Raw genomic sequence first — 15,582 nt, 5'->3', positions numbered from 1 at the left:
AAAATGTATTACAAATGCTACTTGTAAATTGGAATCACTTTAACTAATAGTGTTTTATTTGTTGCGGTAACAATGTAAATATCCCCTCTGTGGGACGAGTAAAGGTATTGTGATTCTGATTCTGATAATGAACACTTATAAGATAGTCTAAAAAAAGTACATTCTGTAATAAGGTAATCACTGACAGAAATGCACACGTTGTTTTAGAGTTTTATTAATAGCCTACCACACACAACCATCTTAAAATGATGAGAATAACCTAATAGAAAAGGTAGACATTTTTATAGTAATGTCTCTGTTATGCACTCAATCAAAACATAATGTTATGTATTTGAACAAAACCTTTACAACAATGACCACTCATGCTTTTTCTAGAGCTCTTTTATTCTCAAACAACATTACATGTTCTTCATTGGCAGAACAACTTTGCTCAGTTCATTTACTGGCTTTCACCTTCATCAGCACATGAGATGTGATTGGAAGCTCTGGAAATACTAGTAAGAAGACCTTGAATAAAGCCAAGAGTTTTAGAGAAGACTTGTGTTTCAGACCTCACCTATCCAATATTTTGGCAGAGCAGAAGAGCAAGTACAGACTTGATTAAAAAAAACAGACTGAGTATAACTGAGACACAAATATGTTTTATAAAATGATGATGCCCAAACAGTGATGAAGAATGAAGCATGCTTTCAAGCAGACCAGCTGGCTACACATGAATGATTGTTGGCTTATCACTGAAGTCCAGAGTCTGTTGAACCCCGGCGAGCTGCAGGAGCCAGTTAATGGGCATGTGGTCCAGGCGGTTCATGTCACAATGGGAAAAATGAACCTGAGAGCCTGTAGAGAGAAGAAGGAGTGAGCAAGGAAAAGAGAAAGTAGTTGAGGCAGAGACAGACCTTGAGCACAATACAATAAAACAGAGAGAGTCAGGATTACCTGGTCCTGCGATGATGGCTCCACCTTGTTGATGTAGGTCACCCTGGAAGTCGAATGCAGGGCTAGTCATGGCCCTCCATACACTCTTCACTTGCCCCATAAAGATACCAGACTTCACATGGGGACTGGGTTGGGCTATGAACATAAACACCAACCCACACACACAGAGATATATTTATATTAATCACATCTTAAAATATGCAGTGTTTATGTCCTCATATATTGGATTACCTGAGTCTGTAAATGTCTCCTCTCTCTTCATCCCCAGCTTTTGATAAATGATCCTCTCGGGGTCCACATATATTTCATAAGGATACCCGGTCAGTAAACAGAACGGCTAGAGAGATTAAAAACTAAATCAATATGATATGATGAATGAGTGTGGCATACTGTAAATATGCATGAAAATCACTGAATGAATTACGTCTATATGATGATGAGCAGCCTGTCCAATCACAACCAGTCTAATGGCAGCATCCTGCAAAAAAAGGCAACAAAATGTGGAGTTTTCGAAATTGTCTTATAATCATCCAAGCATAGGGCATTAACTCTAATTTGTATGTCAAGTTTGCAACAAAGTAATAGCCTCCAGTAGATTAGTTGTGAATCAGGACTTACCTCTAGTGCTTCTTTAGGTATTTTACTCAAATCCTCCACATATTCCTTACAGCTGTAGCACAGGAAATTCTGCAGACACCAAATGTAATACATAAATAGACTAGATATGCGATATTACATTACTTTTTAAAACTCTGGTCTTGCACCTTAATACTGTTTATCCCCCTGTCTTCACCTATGAGCTCTCCATCCCTTCATAGCAGAGGAAGCTGTTGCTGCATCTGTCCAGCAAGGCTGATGCTCAACTGTTGCCTATACTGTGATGCCTTTTGAGGCTCAATCAACATAAACTTGAGCCTCTCATGATTTTACTTGAGGCAGTGCAGCCAATGAGTCACCAGCAAAATAAAGCCAAACAAAGTTATTCCCCTACCCGCACGAATATTATGACCGATTTCCTGTCTCGATATAATTTCTTGAACGGAAAGGAGACTCCATGCCGGTCGTAAATAAAACAATCTTCGACGTCTTCAAGATGATAGTCGATAGAAAGGCTCCCAATGTCCTTGTTTTCTATAGTTACTTGTCGAATTATTGGTGAAATTGCTTCAGCCATTTTTTCCTGAGGCTTCCCGAACTAGCATTGCTATTTTGGGAGTTGCTGTTCAGGCTTGAAGAGTTGGTGGCTGCAAATTCACGCCCATAATTTGCATGTGTGTGTGCGTGCATGCATGTTGGTGTGTGCGCGCGCGTCTGTGTGGGAGAGAGAGAGAGTGGGAAAGAGAAGGGGGAAAGAAAAATGTTAGTGAAAAGTGAAAAGCAAAGTAACAGTAGTTTATATTCATGTTATATTATTTGCTACTATGTTATTTAAAAAAAATATTAGATGCTATTGCTAATTCGTTTTAAGACTAAACCAAGATAACCCTGGTGACATCATTACATTTTTATCGAAATATTCACCTAACCGTGATTTTTTTAACTTTAATGTATCTTTTACATAGGCCTACTTGCTGTTTATAACGCTGTTTTGTGTGTTTTTTGGTCGTGGTACTGTCATGGTATTAGTCTTATTAAACAAGGACCGTGTATAAAAAAACACGATTCTCACATTTTTTACGACATATTTAGCTATAAGCTCCATTCCATAACAATTAATGACACTTGAATAAGGCATAATTATCTATCTCACTAACACTAACAAAGATACACTTTAAATGAATTTGAAACATAAGAAAGAATGCGATCAAATTAATGTCGACAAGATTGGGTTCTCAATGACACATGGGGAAAAATAGTTATAGTCCGGGAAGAATGTAAACATTAACGCAAAAAAATATATTCTGAAACGTAAAACTATGATAACGCACAAACGGTTATACAACTTGGGTCACATTGGGCTTTACTTCTCCCTCAAGGCCCTTCATCCAGCCTCCATGACGAATTACGAATCGGCCTCGTCGGCTTCCTTCGCGCTGCCCTCTCGGTGCGGAAGTGTTGTCCTCCAGCAGCAGCAGCAGAGCCAGAGCTGCACTGTGTGGATAAACACTACGCTAGTTCTGTAGCAGGGTCTCTCGCCTCCTCGTCTCTACTGCCCGGACTTGTCAGCACTCAGCTCGGCTGTGCAGCATAGCAGTATTATGCGAGCACCGTCCGGAGTGAGGGAGCACCGTGTGAAGTGGTGAGACATGTTTCATGTTATGGCTACAGCTAAGTTAGCATCCAGTGATGGAGCAAGCTAGCCTGTCAGAAAGCTCAACTGGGTTAGCACTGTAACCGTGTGTTTGCTCTAAACTAGGGCCGTGAGTGTATCGCTATGATGGAGATAATGTTCAACATAAACCTGTCGCAGTAAAACAGAATCAACAAGTAAAACGTTTGTGACTGTGTGAGAGAAACAAATGGCCACCTGTTCAATGTTTACATCTTTTCATTCGGCTGCAACCAGACGTTGCATCGGTGCTGCTTCCTTGCTAGACCATCGCATTACAATAACGAATGTGTTATTTATTACTCTGACGTAGACAGCGTAATCAACGTGTGACAAGTAATGTATTCATAACACAAGTAATATAGGTCAGATGGTTTCGACAGCTCGGTTTCAAAGCGTTGTGCTCATGAGCCTCATGTGTTGATATTGTTATTTGCCCAACTCTTTCACTATATATAGGGCTACCTTGATTGTCCTTCACAATATAAGAAGAGGCTCACATTCTCTCTCTTCTTTTTTATCTAATCTTATGTCATTGTGTACATTCAGATTGAGAGTTCATCATTATTAGTCATGGTTGGGAAAGGATCTCTTTTTAATTCCAATGCAAGTGAGAAGCGAAAGTATCCATAGTCTTTGTTGTGTGCAAACATTCATTTTGAAGTTTAGCTCAATAAAAAAGCAGGCTACGGTGGTGTATGCCAGATAAAACTATTTGAAATCATTACAGTGTTTCAATAATAATCGCACTTGTTGCCACATTAGCAAAGGACAGTGATGCAGAATAGCTTGACCTTTATGCAGGGCTCTTCCTTTACAAGTGATATGAACTCAAACATTTGTACTAATATATCATTAAGATTTGTTCGGCAACTGTTTTTCTCTACCACTCTATTAAAGGGCTGATTAAACCTCAGCTCTTTTTTTTGCACCATCCTAAATGTTGTTGTGTATTCTTTTTGTATTCTTTTCACATATATGAATTTATTGAAGATTATATTAAGACTGCATTAAGCACTTACGAGTTTTAAATATCATGCTTGTTTGGGTAAATGAAACACAAACAAGGTTCAAAGTAGGGAACTAAAAGCATCAAAATACCAATAATTGGTAAATACGTAATAATTGGTAAAATTAATGTATTGTATAGACACAAATATGATACCAACAATGATACACTCTGCCCCTCCATGTGAGGTCGGCCGAGACACTAGGTTTTTAAAAATCCTCACTAAAAACACACTTCTTCTCCCTGGCCTTCTAGTCAGAGCGGAGCATGACACCTGACTATTCCCTGTGTTTTTGTTTTTTATATTTCTGTTGTAAATTATTGTCTTTTATTGTGATTGTAGTAATGTGTTTTTATTACATGTACAGCACTTTGGCTCGACCAAAAACCGCTTTTAAATGTGCTATATAAATAAAACTTGATTTGATTTGACTAGTTTAATTGTCAAGGTCCTTAGAATATTCCCAAATCATGGATTTACTAATGAATTGAATCCTGTCTGTTCTAGAGTTTCCTTGAATCATCTATATGGGCCATCTTCTCTCGAAAAATGGTTACCGTCTGAAGAAGAGGACTCGTAAGTTGCATCACAGGAAGAAGAAGAAGAGGAACTGTTTCCTGCAGCTGCCTTGCATGCTCTGCTTCATCGTCCACAGCAACAGCAGCGGTCTTGACGACGAAGGTGACCATTTGGAGGCCGGCATCAACGGCAGTGCGTGCCGTCATAACAGCATCACAGGGATCAGTGTTCCTGGTGTGGGTGGAGTTGGCATCGGAGCAGCAGCTGCCTCGAAGCTCGCCGAGCGATACGCAACACTCACATCTCCTGAAGACTGCTCCAAGTTCCTGCTGTCTCCGCGGGAGCTGGCTATCTGGGAGGGCCAAGGAAGGAGCCTCTTATCAGCTGTTCCTGCCAAACTGATTCCACCACCCGCGCTATTCAGATCCGCTGGGGTGTCTGTGAACGTTCCCCTACCTGTGCCTGGCAGCACCAGTGACTACACTGAGATGGTAGGGAGCTGCACCAACAGCACCACATGTTGTAGCTGCTGAAGATGCAGCATTGACCCAAATCAGTTCAGAGGGCCTAAACAGCCATGATTTACCAGTACAGCTGATTCAAATTCAAAGGTTTTATTGTCATATGCAAAAAGCTACAGTGTAGAAATGGCAATGAAATTCTTCTGACCTGAGCTCCCCCAACAATGCAACATATATAATGAAATGCAAAAATTCAAAATACAAAATAAAAAGTAGTGCAAAGAGTCTCATTATTCATAGGGCTTTAACTCAAGAACATTTAAGAAAGTTTACACATAAGTGCCCATAGGAGACTGATTACCTATTTAAATGAAACAATCTGTCGCCCAGATGAGTTCTATCATGTACAATGAACAAAATAACAATTGTTAAAAATATGTTTGACAAGATGAAAAAACTGTTCTGGTAGTGACTTATGAGCATTACAATATATAAATCGTCTACAGTGGGTTTGTTGACCAGTGCCCCAACTTTTCATACTAGTATGTATATAAGTCTATTCAAACTTTACACCAAAATCAACAGCATTTTTTAATCCTCTTTTATTATGTTCTAATTTAATATCCAAGGTATAGGGTGCTGTTGTTGTTGTTTGATAATGTGGGTGGTGGGAGTTTCTTAAACACTGTAATTGTATTTAAAGGTAGGGTAGGTAAGTGTGCGAAACCGGCTCGAGATACACTTTTTGTTATATTCCATGGAATGCTCTTAACATTCCGATAGCAATGAATATTTTAAGTGCTTTGACAAAAAATCCATTAAAAAATGTCATCTGTGGAAGCCGTAATACTGTAAAAAGTACGACCAATCATTTTAGCCGGCCCGGCTAAAATAACTGGATGGCCTACCTGCCTGTCAGCCTTCCATCTGTGCACAAACTTATCTCGTGCCCTCATTGGCCATGTGCACGTTCGTGTGTGTTGGAGGAGGGGCTCTATAAGGAAGTGGCAGATTTTCTCCGGTTGTGTATTTTCAAATTCTAGCGATCTCGAGCCGGTTTCTCAAACTTACCTACCCTACCTTTAAAGGCTTTACACTTCAATGTGCCTTGACTTGCCTGCAGTAACTGTTCCACCTGGCTGATCTGTGTGTGTCTCTGGGTGCAGGTGTGTAAGAGGAAGTGCTCAGAGGTGCAGAGGTGCACCCCCTGTAAGCAGCCGCGCTGCGCCTTCGCCGCCCCTGACGGAGTGCTGGAGAACGGGGGAGTGGGAGGAGGTGGAGGAGGTGGAGGAGAGGCCGCCTCAAACTCTGAAACTGGCCACTGCCACCTCCCCATCTGTCCACTCCCCTCCTCCTCCACTTCTTCTTCCTCTGCCTCCTCCTCTTCCTCCTCACCTGCTGATGGCTGCTGCGGGTTGGGTCTTCATGCTGATCTGCTGCACAGCTCAGACTCGTCCCCCTGCTGCCTGCAGCATTATGACGACTGCCAGGCGAGAAGTTCTGACGCCACTGATCACTCAAGTATCAACCACCTGCCTTCCTCCATCCTGCTGAAGGTCAGAGTTCATCAAAGAAATAGGTGTTTTGTGAATATGTACTGATGTTTTCCATTGGTTGGGTGCTAGGAGAAATGCAAACATACCACGACGACTTAGCCACGCTATCTGAAATATTGTTGAATAGCTTTTACTAGACTGGAAACGTGCATTCTAAATGGATTTGTCTTTGTGTTTATATATCTTCTTTTTTCTCCTTGCAGGTGCTCTCTCACTTGACAGTGAAGGAGCGCTGTCTGTGTGCCTCTCTGGTGTGTAAGTACTGGAGGGACCTCTGCTTGGACTTCCAGTTCTGGAAGCAAATCGATCTCAGTGGCCTACAACAAGTAAGCACATTTGTCATCAATCTTTCTATTCACAAGTGATTCATTAGTTTTTCAATTTTTCTTATCTTACATTTTAGACATTAAGCTCATAATCTGGCTTGGGATGATTGAGCAGGAGAGGCCTTACCTTCTTGCCAACATGATAGATAGCTGTCTTGTCAACCTATACAACATTTATGTTTATCATCTCCTTGTGTTCCCCAGGTAAATGATGATCTCCTGGTGAAGATAGCGTCACGAAGGCAGAATGTGACAGAGATTAACATCTCTGACTGCAGAGGTGTCCATGACCACGGCGTGTCCTCCCTGGCCTCACACTGCCCAGGCCTGCAGAAGTACACAGCATACCGATGCAAGCAGCTAGGAGACATGTCTCTATCGGCCTTGGCCACACACTGCCCTCTGCTGGTGAAGGTGCATGTGGGCAACCAGGACAAACTGACAGATGAAGCACTTAAAAAGGTATCGATATAGAGACACGAGAAAATGCAAACGTCCCTTTTCAATGTCTGCTTGTGATACACCCGCCTCATATGCGTAAAAATGAAGTAATACTCCAATAAAGTCATTCAGGGGAAGATGTGTTATGTGATTTGAAATATTCTCAATAATGTGACCTTTTTGGCCTTCAGCTTGGAGAGCACTGCAGTGAGCTGAAGGACATCCACCTTGGTCAGTGCTACAGTATCACAAATGAGGGCATGGTGGCCTTGGCTAAAGGTTGCCCTAAACTGCAGAGACTCTACCTGCAAGAGAACAAACTGGTGAGTCCCACACATTCAGTTTCATATGCGTGCTTTTTCTCCCTGCTTGCCTCGTGGTTTCTGCTCTCACAGGAGCCGCATTGACTGTCAATATGAAGTCGGCAAATAATTTCATATGGTCTCTTGAAAAGCTATGGTCTCAGCAATGACTCGATATGCGATATATGTGTTTACTTACTATAACCTCGATATAATATCTATATATATTTATTCATTAACATTCCTATGCTATAGTAACTACTATGATTAGTGTTTATTATAATATTGTCAGAGCCCTGTCTCTTGCATGTCTTACTGTTTGATACCGCGATGTGTCATTCACAAGTACAGCCTGAAAATGTGGCTTCTTACAATTTATGCATTGCCAGCCTGATGTTCACTAGGCAATATCTACATTTTCATACAGATTTATTGTTTTTCATTAGGATTTCTCTTTTTTATGATGACCTTCTTAGAACTTGAAGGTCCTTATAGAAGTTGCAGTTTAATTAGAGGATGATGTTCTCTTACTAAACACTGTAAAATTAATTAATGCTTGAATATATTTGGTACATATCAACACCACCCACATGTTTATCTATAAGCAAATATGTGGATGCAGACATGTGTTTGCTGACTAATGCTTTAATCAGTGTAATGACTGATCTTATTATTATCACAGCTGGTGTTTTTAATACATCATGAGCATGAGAGAACTGCCTTTTCACTTTCCCCCAACATATATAAAGAGCAGTTAGAAAGTGACATGCTACTTTAATCTACCACTTGATGTCACTGTTTTCCACATTTCTAAAAACAGCCTGCCAGCTTGTAGATAGTTGTGCTCAACTCCTCCGAATCATGATCAAATGTTACTTTATTTGTCATGAAGTGTTTAATTATGATACATAAGTGAACATTAATGGTCATTTGGCATGTCTGCTTCTATTTCCTTTTTATTTAGATCTTCCTTTCTCACTAATGCTCCTGCACTTTTCCCTGCTAATGTGTCTTTGCAGTCCATGAGTAATTATGACCTTGATAAATTAGTCTGCATTAAGTTCTTAACAATAGCTCAGTTTGTTAAAACCCCATTCATCAACTCAACAGTATCTGAAATTAGTGATTACCACTATGAGAGATTAATATTGCTGCTGATAACATTCAGCGCAGCACTATCCATTTCAGACAGTCATTTTTCAGGCGAGGGATCGTTGCAGTTATTTTAGCTTCCTGTCATTAGGGTGCAGAGAAGTGGGCTGAGCTTAGATGGGAATTTTCATCTGTAGGCACTCTGGTAGCTTGGCCTAAAATTGTCATTAAGTTTGGCAGGATTTAAGACAACCCAAAACTTACCTTTGTTTTGTTACAGTGGCCATTTATTTTCTGTGACAGCTTCAAATATAAGGTTACATCCTCCTTTTTCTCAGGAGAAAAACAAACCATTTGTTTTGCCTTGTGGATAATGACAGACTTGTAATGAGTTTGGCTGAATGTTTTGGCCCTGTTAGATCCAGAAATACGCACAAAAGCTGAAATATTTGGGTTCATATCTTGCTTTTTTTTAGACATGTAATATGTAATAGTTATAACAATTTTGTATTACATATGAAAAATGTAGAAGGTGACAACCATTTGTACTTTAAGGATTCTATTTCATTCTGGGTCTGCTGTTTATAGACCAACTAAAAGGGTTTGATGCAGCATGGAAAAAGGCTCTTACTGAAAGGTTTATGCAAAGAACGAAAGCTTGAACACTCCTGGGATCGTTGTGTGCGTTGAACCTTTGTTCTCATCATGAGTTGATCCAGGATTGAGATGGGCTTTTTGGTTTTTAGTGTGCTATAAATTGCATAGTCATGGGACATGTTAAAGAGCTCCTCTCCTCTCCTCTCCTCTCCTCTCCTCTCCTCTCCTCTCCTCTCTGCTGGCTTGTTTTTGTGGTATATGGAATCCTGTCCCAGTCTCTCCTAATCAATCACAGATGAGGATGAGCCTTTCACTCACTGCGATCTGCTCTATCTTTCTCCTCCTCCAAAATTGAATAATTGAATTGCTGCAGGATGTTTCTTGTGTGGTCTTTTGGCTCGGCCTCTGCCTTTTTCTTTGTCATGTGCACACCCACATACATTTTTTCTTCCCTACTGGCCTCCTTGTTGTCGTGCTTGTGGTTTGAGTTCCTTGCTGGAGGGTCCTTCTCTGTATTAAGACCTTATCCAGCTCTGTGGATAGTTAAACTGCTTTTTTTGGGGGGTGGGGGCAACATCTTGAATAAGCTTTTGAAGCCTTAAGGAATCGTCGCACCGACATTGTTGGTAGTAACTAAGCTAATGTTGCTCTGTTTGTTTGGCAGTGAGTGAACAGTTGATGAAGGTTAAGGAGACTTTTGAAACAAATGGCTGTTGAAAGTTGCCAATGAAATGCTGAGAATGTCTGCAGGAGTGACTAGTGTGTCTCCACATTTAGTTTCCAGGGGACAATTTGACACTTGCTCTTTCATTGCTTGTTAGCTGGGGGCCAAATCAGCCCAGGGCTACAGATAACCCTAGGCTAAGAGTGTGTTTTGTGTAAAGCAGGTCGACTTTAGCGTCTCTGAGCCACGCTCTTTTTGACATCTACCTGCATTCTTTATTGGCGATCATCCAGTATTTATGCCAGAGCTGGTTATATTGCTCCAGTTGCCTTTCAATGCTTGTTTTCATCTTCTGAAGTGTTTTTTTCCTCTCTCCCACATTCATATTCTGTGCTCTTCCAACACCTCGAAGGGCAACGGCTCTGAGAATAGCAAATTCCCCTTTTCCTCATCTCACTTCAATTTGCCGTAGGGGGGAGAGGCAACCCTGAAAGTTTAACTCTGAGTTCTGTCAGTTTTATAGACCAACTGGTGGACGAATTGTACTCTGAGAAAACCTCTTGTCACCCATCTCTCCATGTCGGTAACGCTGCTCCGATGTTCCTTTCAATTAAACACACATCGCAATCGGCAAACATTTTTGCTAGGGAAGCACTTTTTCTACTCTCTTTTCCCCTTTCTCTCGTAAAAAACCTTTATCTTCTCTCTTGTCTTGTCAAAATCATAGTGTGTGCACTTAATTTCCCTGCATGTGATGGGAATATTCCTCCACTGGCTCATCTCAAAGAAATTGTGTCTGCCTACACACCCTCTCTCTGCCCTTCTCTCATTCTCACCCACGCACACACACAGGCTCTGATTATTTACAGTTTTAATTAGTCCAAAAATGTGGAAATGTAAATGGAATTGGAGATGACCTAACATAGATTACCATGTGCCCTCAATTTAGGTGTAATTACCACTCTGCATGTAGAATCAGATGCTTCTCTGCCGTGCTTTCACCACGTCCCTCTTACTTTGGCGAAGAGTTTGTCTGTGGAACAGCATGACACACTGGAAAAGATGAACTGTCAGAGTGAATGGAGTTTTCTTGGACATGGTCAGTGAAAAAGTCTCATCTCCAATTCTGATTGGCTGTCAGTATGGCTTGTCAGTGGTCAGGTTTTTCTTGCAGGGAGAATGGCAGCGAGGCTCACCGGTCCAACATAATCACAGATGTAATTGTATATTGACATTAGCAGATTTAATTAGCCGGATTAGAAAGACAAAGGAAGTGATAATGATGGCTGTCAGTTATTATGGGATAGACCCTTTGACATAAACCAACACACACAATATAACACACACGTGCCTTGTTAAAACGGTGGAATAACACACACACACACACACACACACACACACACACACACACACACACACACACACACACGCGAATTGTCCATCTCTTCTTAATAATCTCCTCAATCCCTTCCAGTCTTCATGGTCAGTTGTTTGACTTTGCAGGATGTTGAATGTCAGATGTTGTGTGTTGTATTTAGTCATTTTACCCGCTAATGGCACTGGATTATGTCGGTCAGACTGTGGAAAAAGCTCTGCTCCCATCTAGAAATTCCTTGCTAGTAAGTCATCACAAAGTCTCTAGTTTTTACTGTACGTATTTATTTTGATTTTGCTTGCTTTGTCTGTCTTTGCCCAGAGTTTGGAGGTAGCCATATCTAGGCATTGTTAACATTTCATATTTTTAAAAGTATATATTTTTTCCTTTTTCCATTTCCTATCTTTCATCCCTTCCTTTTACCTTATCTTTTTGTCTTTAGGTATTCACTGCCTATTTCTGAATATGCTCTTTTTTAAATCTTCTTTATAAATTGTAACATTTATTCACATTATTCTAGTTGTGGATACTGTCGTGGTGAAAGAAACATTTGTGTGAAAGGTTGCTAAGGCTGTTGGCACTTTCTGTAGAGCTGAAACGACAAACACATTTATTAAAATAAATCTGCAATCATTTTGGAAATTAATTAACTGCCTTAAAGCACCCGGAGTAGTTTTTGAACACTAGTAGCTCTTTTTTCATGCCCACTTGGCCACAACCACTCATCATTTAAAAATATTTAAAGAATTGACTTGGCAAATGTTTTAGGAGTTAGGAAATGGCCTCAAGGATAAACACAATGTGTTTTTAGTGAGTAGCAGCACTGAATGTAAACTGAGCCTTTAAGTAATCTTTTACTGACAATAAACTATGCCACTGTTGAACTCGACAGATCCTTTTGGCACTGAAATACGGCATTTGGCCAAACAGAAATCTCTACCATCAGAAAAAGCAAGTATGTTTACTTCTTCAGTGTTGGCCAGACAAGACAATCTGTTTGAATATTTCACCTTTGCGTTTGGGGGAAGTGATATGAGCATTCAATTATGCTTTTTTTCTGACCTTTTCATAGGTCAAACAATTACATCAGTTGTTAGTCACAGCCTTGTCTAACAAACGGTGCCTAACTCATTACAGCAAAGACATGGAGTTAATTTGTTAAGCAATAAACTGTGAAGTGAAGAGTTATACTCCTAAACTTTTGTTTTCACCAGTTCCACTGCTTACATTCTCAGTATGTAGTCTAAGCTAGCAGCACATTCCTCTCCTATATCCTCCTCTTCATTGCTCTTTTGAAGTGCCTCCGTATCGATCTGTGTCCCCAAAAAGCTGCTGTGTGTGTGTGTGTGTGTGTGCGTGTGTGTGTGTTTGTGAAAGTGTGTGTGTGTGGTTGCTGATTGTCCTTTGCCTGAAGAGTAATCAGATGCATTAATGAGCTCTGACTTTAAGTTGGACAGCCGGCTGCACTCAGACACAGACATCGTCGATATGTTCCCTCTGCCGTCTGCCCAAGAACAAAACAAGTTTTAAAGGGAAGAAAGTGAAGGCACTTTGTAAATGTGAGCCTGTGAAGTGTGCCTCCAAAGCCATACTTCACCTTGCTACAATGTTTTCTTTTCAACATTAGTTACCCTAGGAAAAGATTCCACATCAACATGAGGCAGTTTCTCCTGACTCCATCAATAACAAAGGTGAAATTACTTTTTGAAAAAAAAAGAAAAAGATCTTGGAGTGGCAGGATGCTCACTTGGATCCCCAGAGTGGCTCGTATAAAAGTATTTAGAAAGTCAAGTGAATGTCGATGGGACAGCCACTATATGGCTTTATTGTTGAACAGTGACAGATTGCCATAAATGACAAGGGTATTGCCAAAACCAAATATACAGTATTTGTTTGGCAGGGCAAAAACAGAGCGACTATAAAAACTCCTCTATAGCATAGATTAATACTTTGACTTTTAAGATTTTCCTTTCTGTATTAGATTGTTTTTTGGGTGCGGTTGATTTTCCTTTGTGATTTGGTTAAACTTGCCTTAAATTGCACAAATCATACACTTGAATTTAAAGGTCCCCTATTATACTGTTTTTCATCTATATATTATAGGTCTCAGATATATACAAAACATGTCTCAAGAAGTGTTTGGCTCCAAATACCAAACAGATAATTGCAGCATCCCATAAACCCCTCTGTTTCAGCCCTGTTTCAAAAGTGCTGATTGAAAATAAGGAGCCACTCCCCACGCCCCTCTGAGAGATATTTGGTTAAAAAGAACACAATGGTGCTCTAGGAGGAGATTCAGGTGATAAGGTGGGGGTGGTGTTACCTTGGTTGGTGATTGGCTAATGGTTACACAAGCCAAAAAATCATTATGACATCATAAAGTGACCAAAATCTGATCAGCTCATTTTCAGACAGGTTTTTATATAAATGTATCAGGACAAAAAGAGAGGGAATCTTTTTTCCTGAAACTTTCAGAATCTCTTTACACAGAGGGGACACATGTTGATGTATAAAAGACATGACAAAGTGGATTTTGCATAATAGGTCCCCTTTAAGTCAAGTCAAGTAACTATTATGACCTTATAAATTAAAGAGATTGCACTTAGACCTTGAATCAGTGCTCCAGTACACCGCACTGGATACAAGTTCAGTGCTTTTTACAACATGTACACAGCACTGGATACGAGTTCAGTGCTCTTGGTTGATGTGCCTAGTTTCCCCTGCAGAGGGTGTAGCAGGACTGGATAAGTGAAGTTATAAATGACTGGCGAGCGAACTGGCAGCTGAATGCAGAGTGCTTCTTATACTTAGACAGCACATAAAATCTAACATTTTTAGGATGTTAATAAATATTTGAGCAACACAATTTCTTCCTTAACTGTGTTTTTTACTCTGTGGTTTATGTGTCTGCTACAAGTTATTGGAACAATTATTCTCAAGAAGTCCTTTTTAAAGTCAGTTTGATTTGGATGTAATGATGCTCTCTAACCTGTTGATGCTATGGCTCTAATATTTGTGCTGTGGCGGGTTTCTGTTGGCATCTTTTATGTCTTTTCACTGGCATATCATTTATATAAACATTTGAATACCTTAAGAAAGCAAGCATATTCTCCGACTTTCTGAATGGCTTTTGCAGAGGTAGTATTTCATCTTTTAGTACCGTAGATGTTGTAGCAGCACTCGTCTCTATGACGTTATCAAGCATTTGCCCGCAGCTACCAGAGTACCGGGAAAAGCTCTGAAGAATGTTAATGTGAATGTGACTTCCATTACTATTGCTTTTCTGTTCATTGCTTACTCTGGCTGAGCACAGGGAGAGACGGCGGCCTGAGACTTTCTTTCCAACCTTTCTGCTGTGGTACATGCTGTGCAAAATGAATCCTGCCTTATGGCTAACAACTCACTGTTATATTTTATAAGGAGACAGCAATCTCTTTAAAGCAAACACGTGAAATATTTGTTGGTTCCTGTTAGGATTTGATGCTTTGAGGTCATCAGATTAACATAATGACTTTGGGTTTGGACTTTTTGTTACGTGAAACAAGCAATTTGAATACTTGGCCTAATAAGAAAAATCGAATAAGAAAGATAGGGCTGATGATTTCATAATTTGAGGTCCATTTTCAAGCAGGAATGTTAAACTATTGGTCCTTTTCTTGGTGTTACGCTTTAGTACATTGAATATTTTAGAGTTTATGACTGTTGGTCGGACAAAAAGACATTGCCTTGTGCTGTACACTATTGCGATTGGTATTTTTATTGTCTTTTTACATTTTCTAGACCATTAGAGAATATTCTTTCACACGTTGCAGTCCCAGAGCTTAATGTGCTTTTCTTTTCTTTTCCCCTTATTCTAGCTTTTTTTAAATGTACGTGTTCCTTTTTAAAACCAGCGGTTCATTGACACAGCAACTCTAGATTTCATATTTTTGCAGTTGGTCCACCGCTGGCAGCCAGCAGCAAGCTGAAAAGGTTTTGGCAACACAAAAGCAAGTCACTTTTTGACAATGAAGTTAGGTAAAGAAATGTTGGCA

At 40.2% G+C, this 15,582-nt stretch overlaps 2 protein-coding genes across 2 annotated transcripts in view; one reads left to right on the top strand and one right to left on the bottom strand.

The window, feature by feature from the left end:
- Positions 1-363: 363 nt before the first annotated feature.
- Positions 364-2,110, bottom strand: prxl2c (peroxiredoxin like 2C). Its single transcript, XM_034118534.1, has 6 exons — positions 1,928-2,110; positions 1,555-1,623; positions 1,361-1,414; positions 1,168-1,273; positions 937-1,071; positions 364-837 (listed from the first exon to the last, which is right to left on the bottom strand). Exons 1-6 carry the CDS (start codon positions 2,108-2,110, stop codon positions 707-709), a joined length of 678 nt encoding a protein of 225 aa, XP_033974425.1. The 3' UTR covers positions 364-706.
- Positions 2,111-2,958: 848 nt separating this feature from the next.
- The window catches only part of fbxl17 (F-box and leucine-rich repeat protein 17), a 200,639-nt gene continuing 188,015 nt past the window's right edge, over positions 2,959-15,582 (top strand). The window contains exons 1-6 of the mRNA XM_034118533.1: positions 2,959-3,175; positions 4,723-5,225; positions 6,362-6,751; positions 6,955-7,077; positions 7,282-7,539; positions 7,710-7,841. Coding sequence (XP_033974424.1) covers positions 4,743-5,225; positions 6,362-6,751; positions 6,955-7,077; positions 7,282-7,539; positions 7,710-7,841 — 1,386 coding nt within the window. The 5' untranslated portion in view covers positions 2,959-3,175; positions 4,723-4,742. The remainder of the gene's footprint in view (positions 3,176-4,722; positions 5,226-6,361; positions 6,752-6,954; positions 7,078-7,281; positions 7,540-7,709; positions 7,842-15,582) is intronic.

Source organism: Trematomus bernacchii, unplaced genomic scaffold (assembly GCF_902827165.1).
Source record: "Trematomus bernacchii unplaced genomic scaffold, fTreBer1.1, whole genome shotgun sequence".
NCBI classification, from domain to species: domain Eukaryota; kingdom Metazoa; phylum Chordata; class Actinopteri; order Perciformes; family Nototheniidae; genus Trematomus; species Trematomus bernacchii.
Note: the sequence above shows the minus strand (reverse complement) of the source record. Positions and strands in the feature narration are given on the sequence as shown.

Coding starts and splice junctions, on each gene's coding strand:
- prxl2c (XM_034118534.1), bottom strand. CDS start 2,110: ATGGCTGAAGCAATTTCACCAATAATTCGACAAGTAACTATAGAAAAC. Junction 1,274..1,360: donor CTGCTCATCATCATATAGAC/GTAATTCATTCA, acceptor TAATCTCTCTAG/CCGTTCTGTTTACTGACCGG. Junction 838..936: donor AGCCATCATCGCAGGACCAG/GTAATCCTGACT, acceptor TTCTCTCTACAG/GCTCTCAGGTTCATTTTTCC.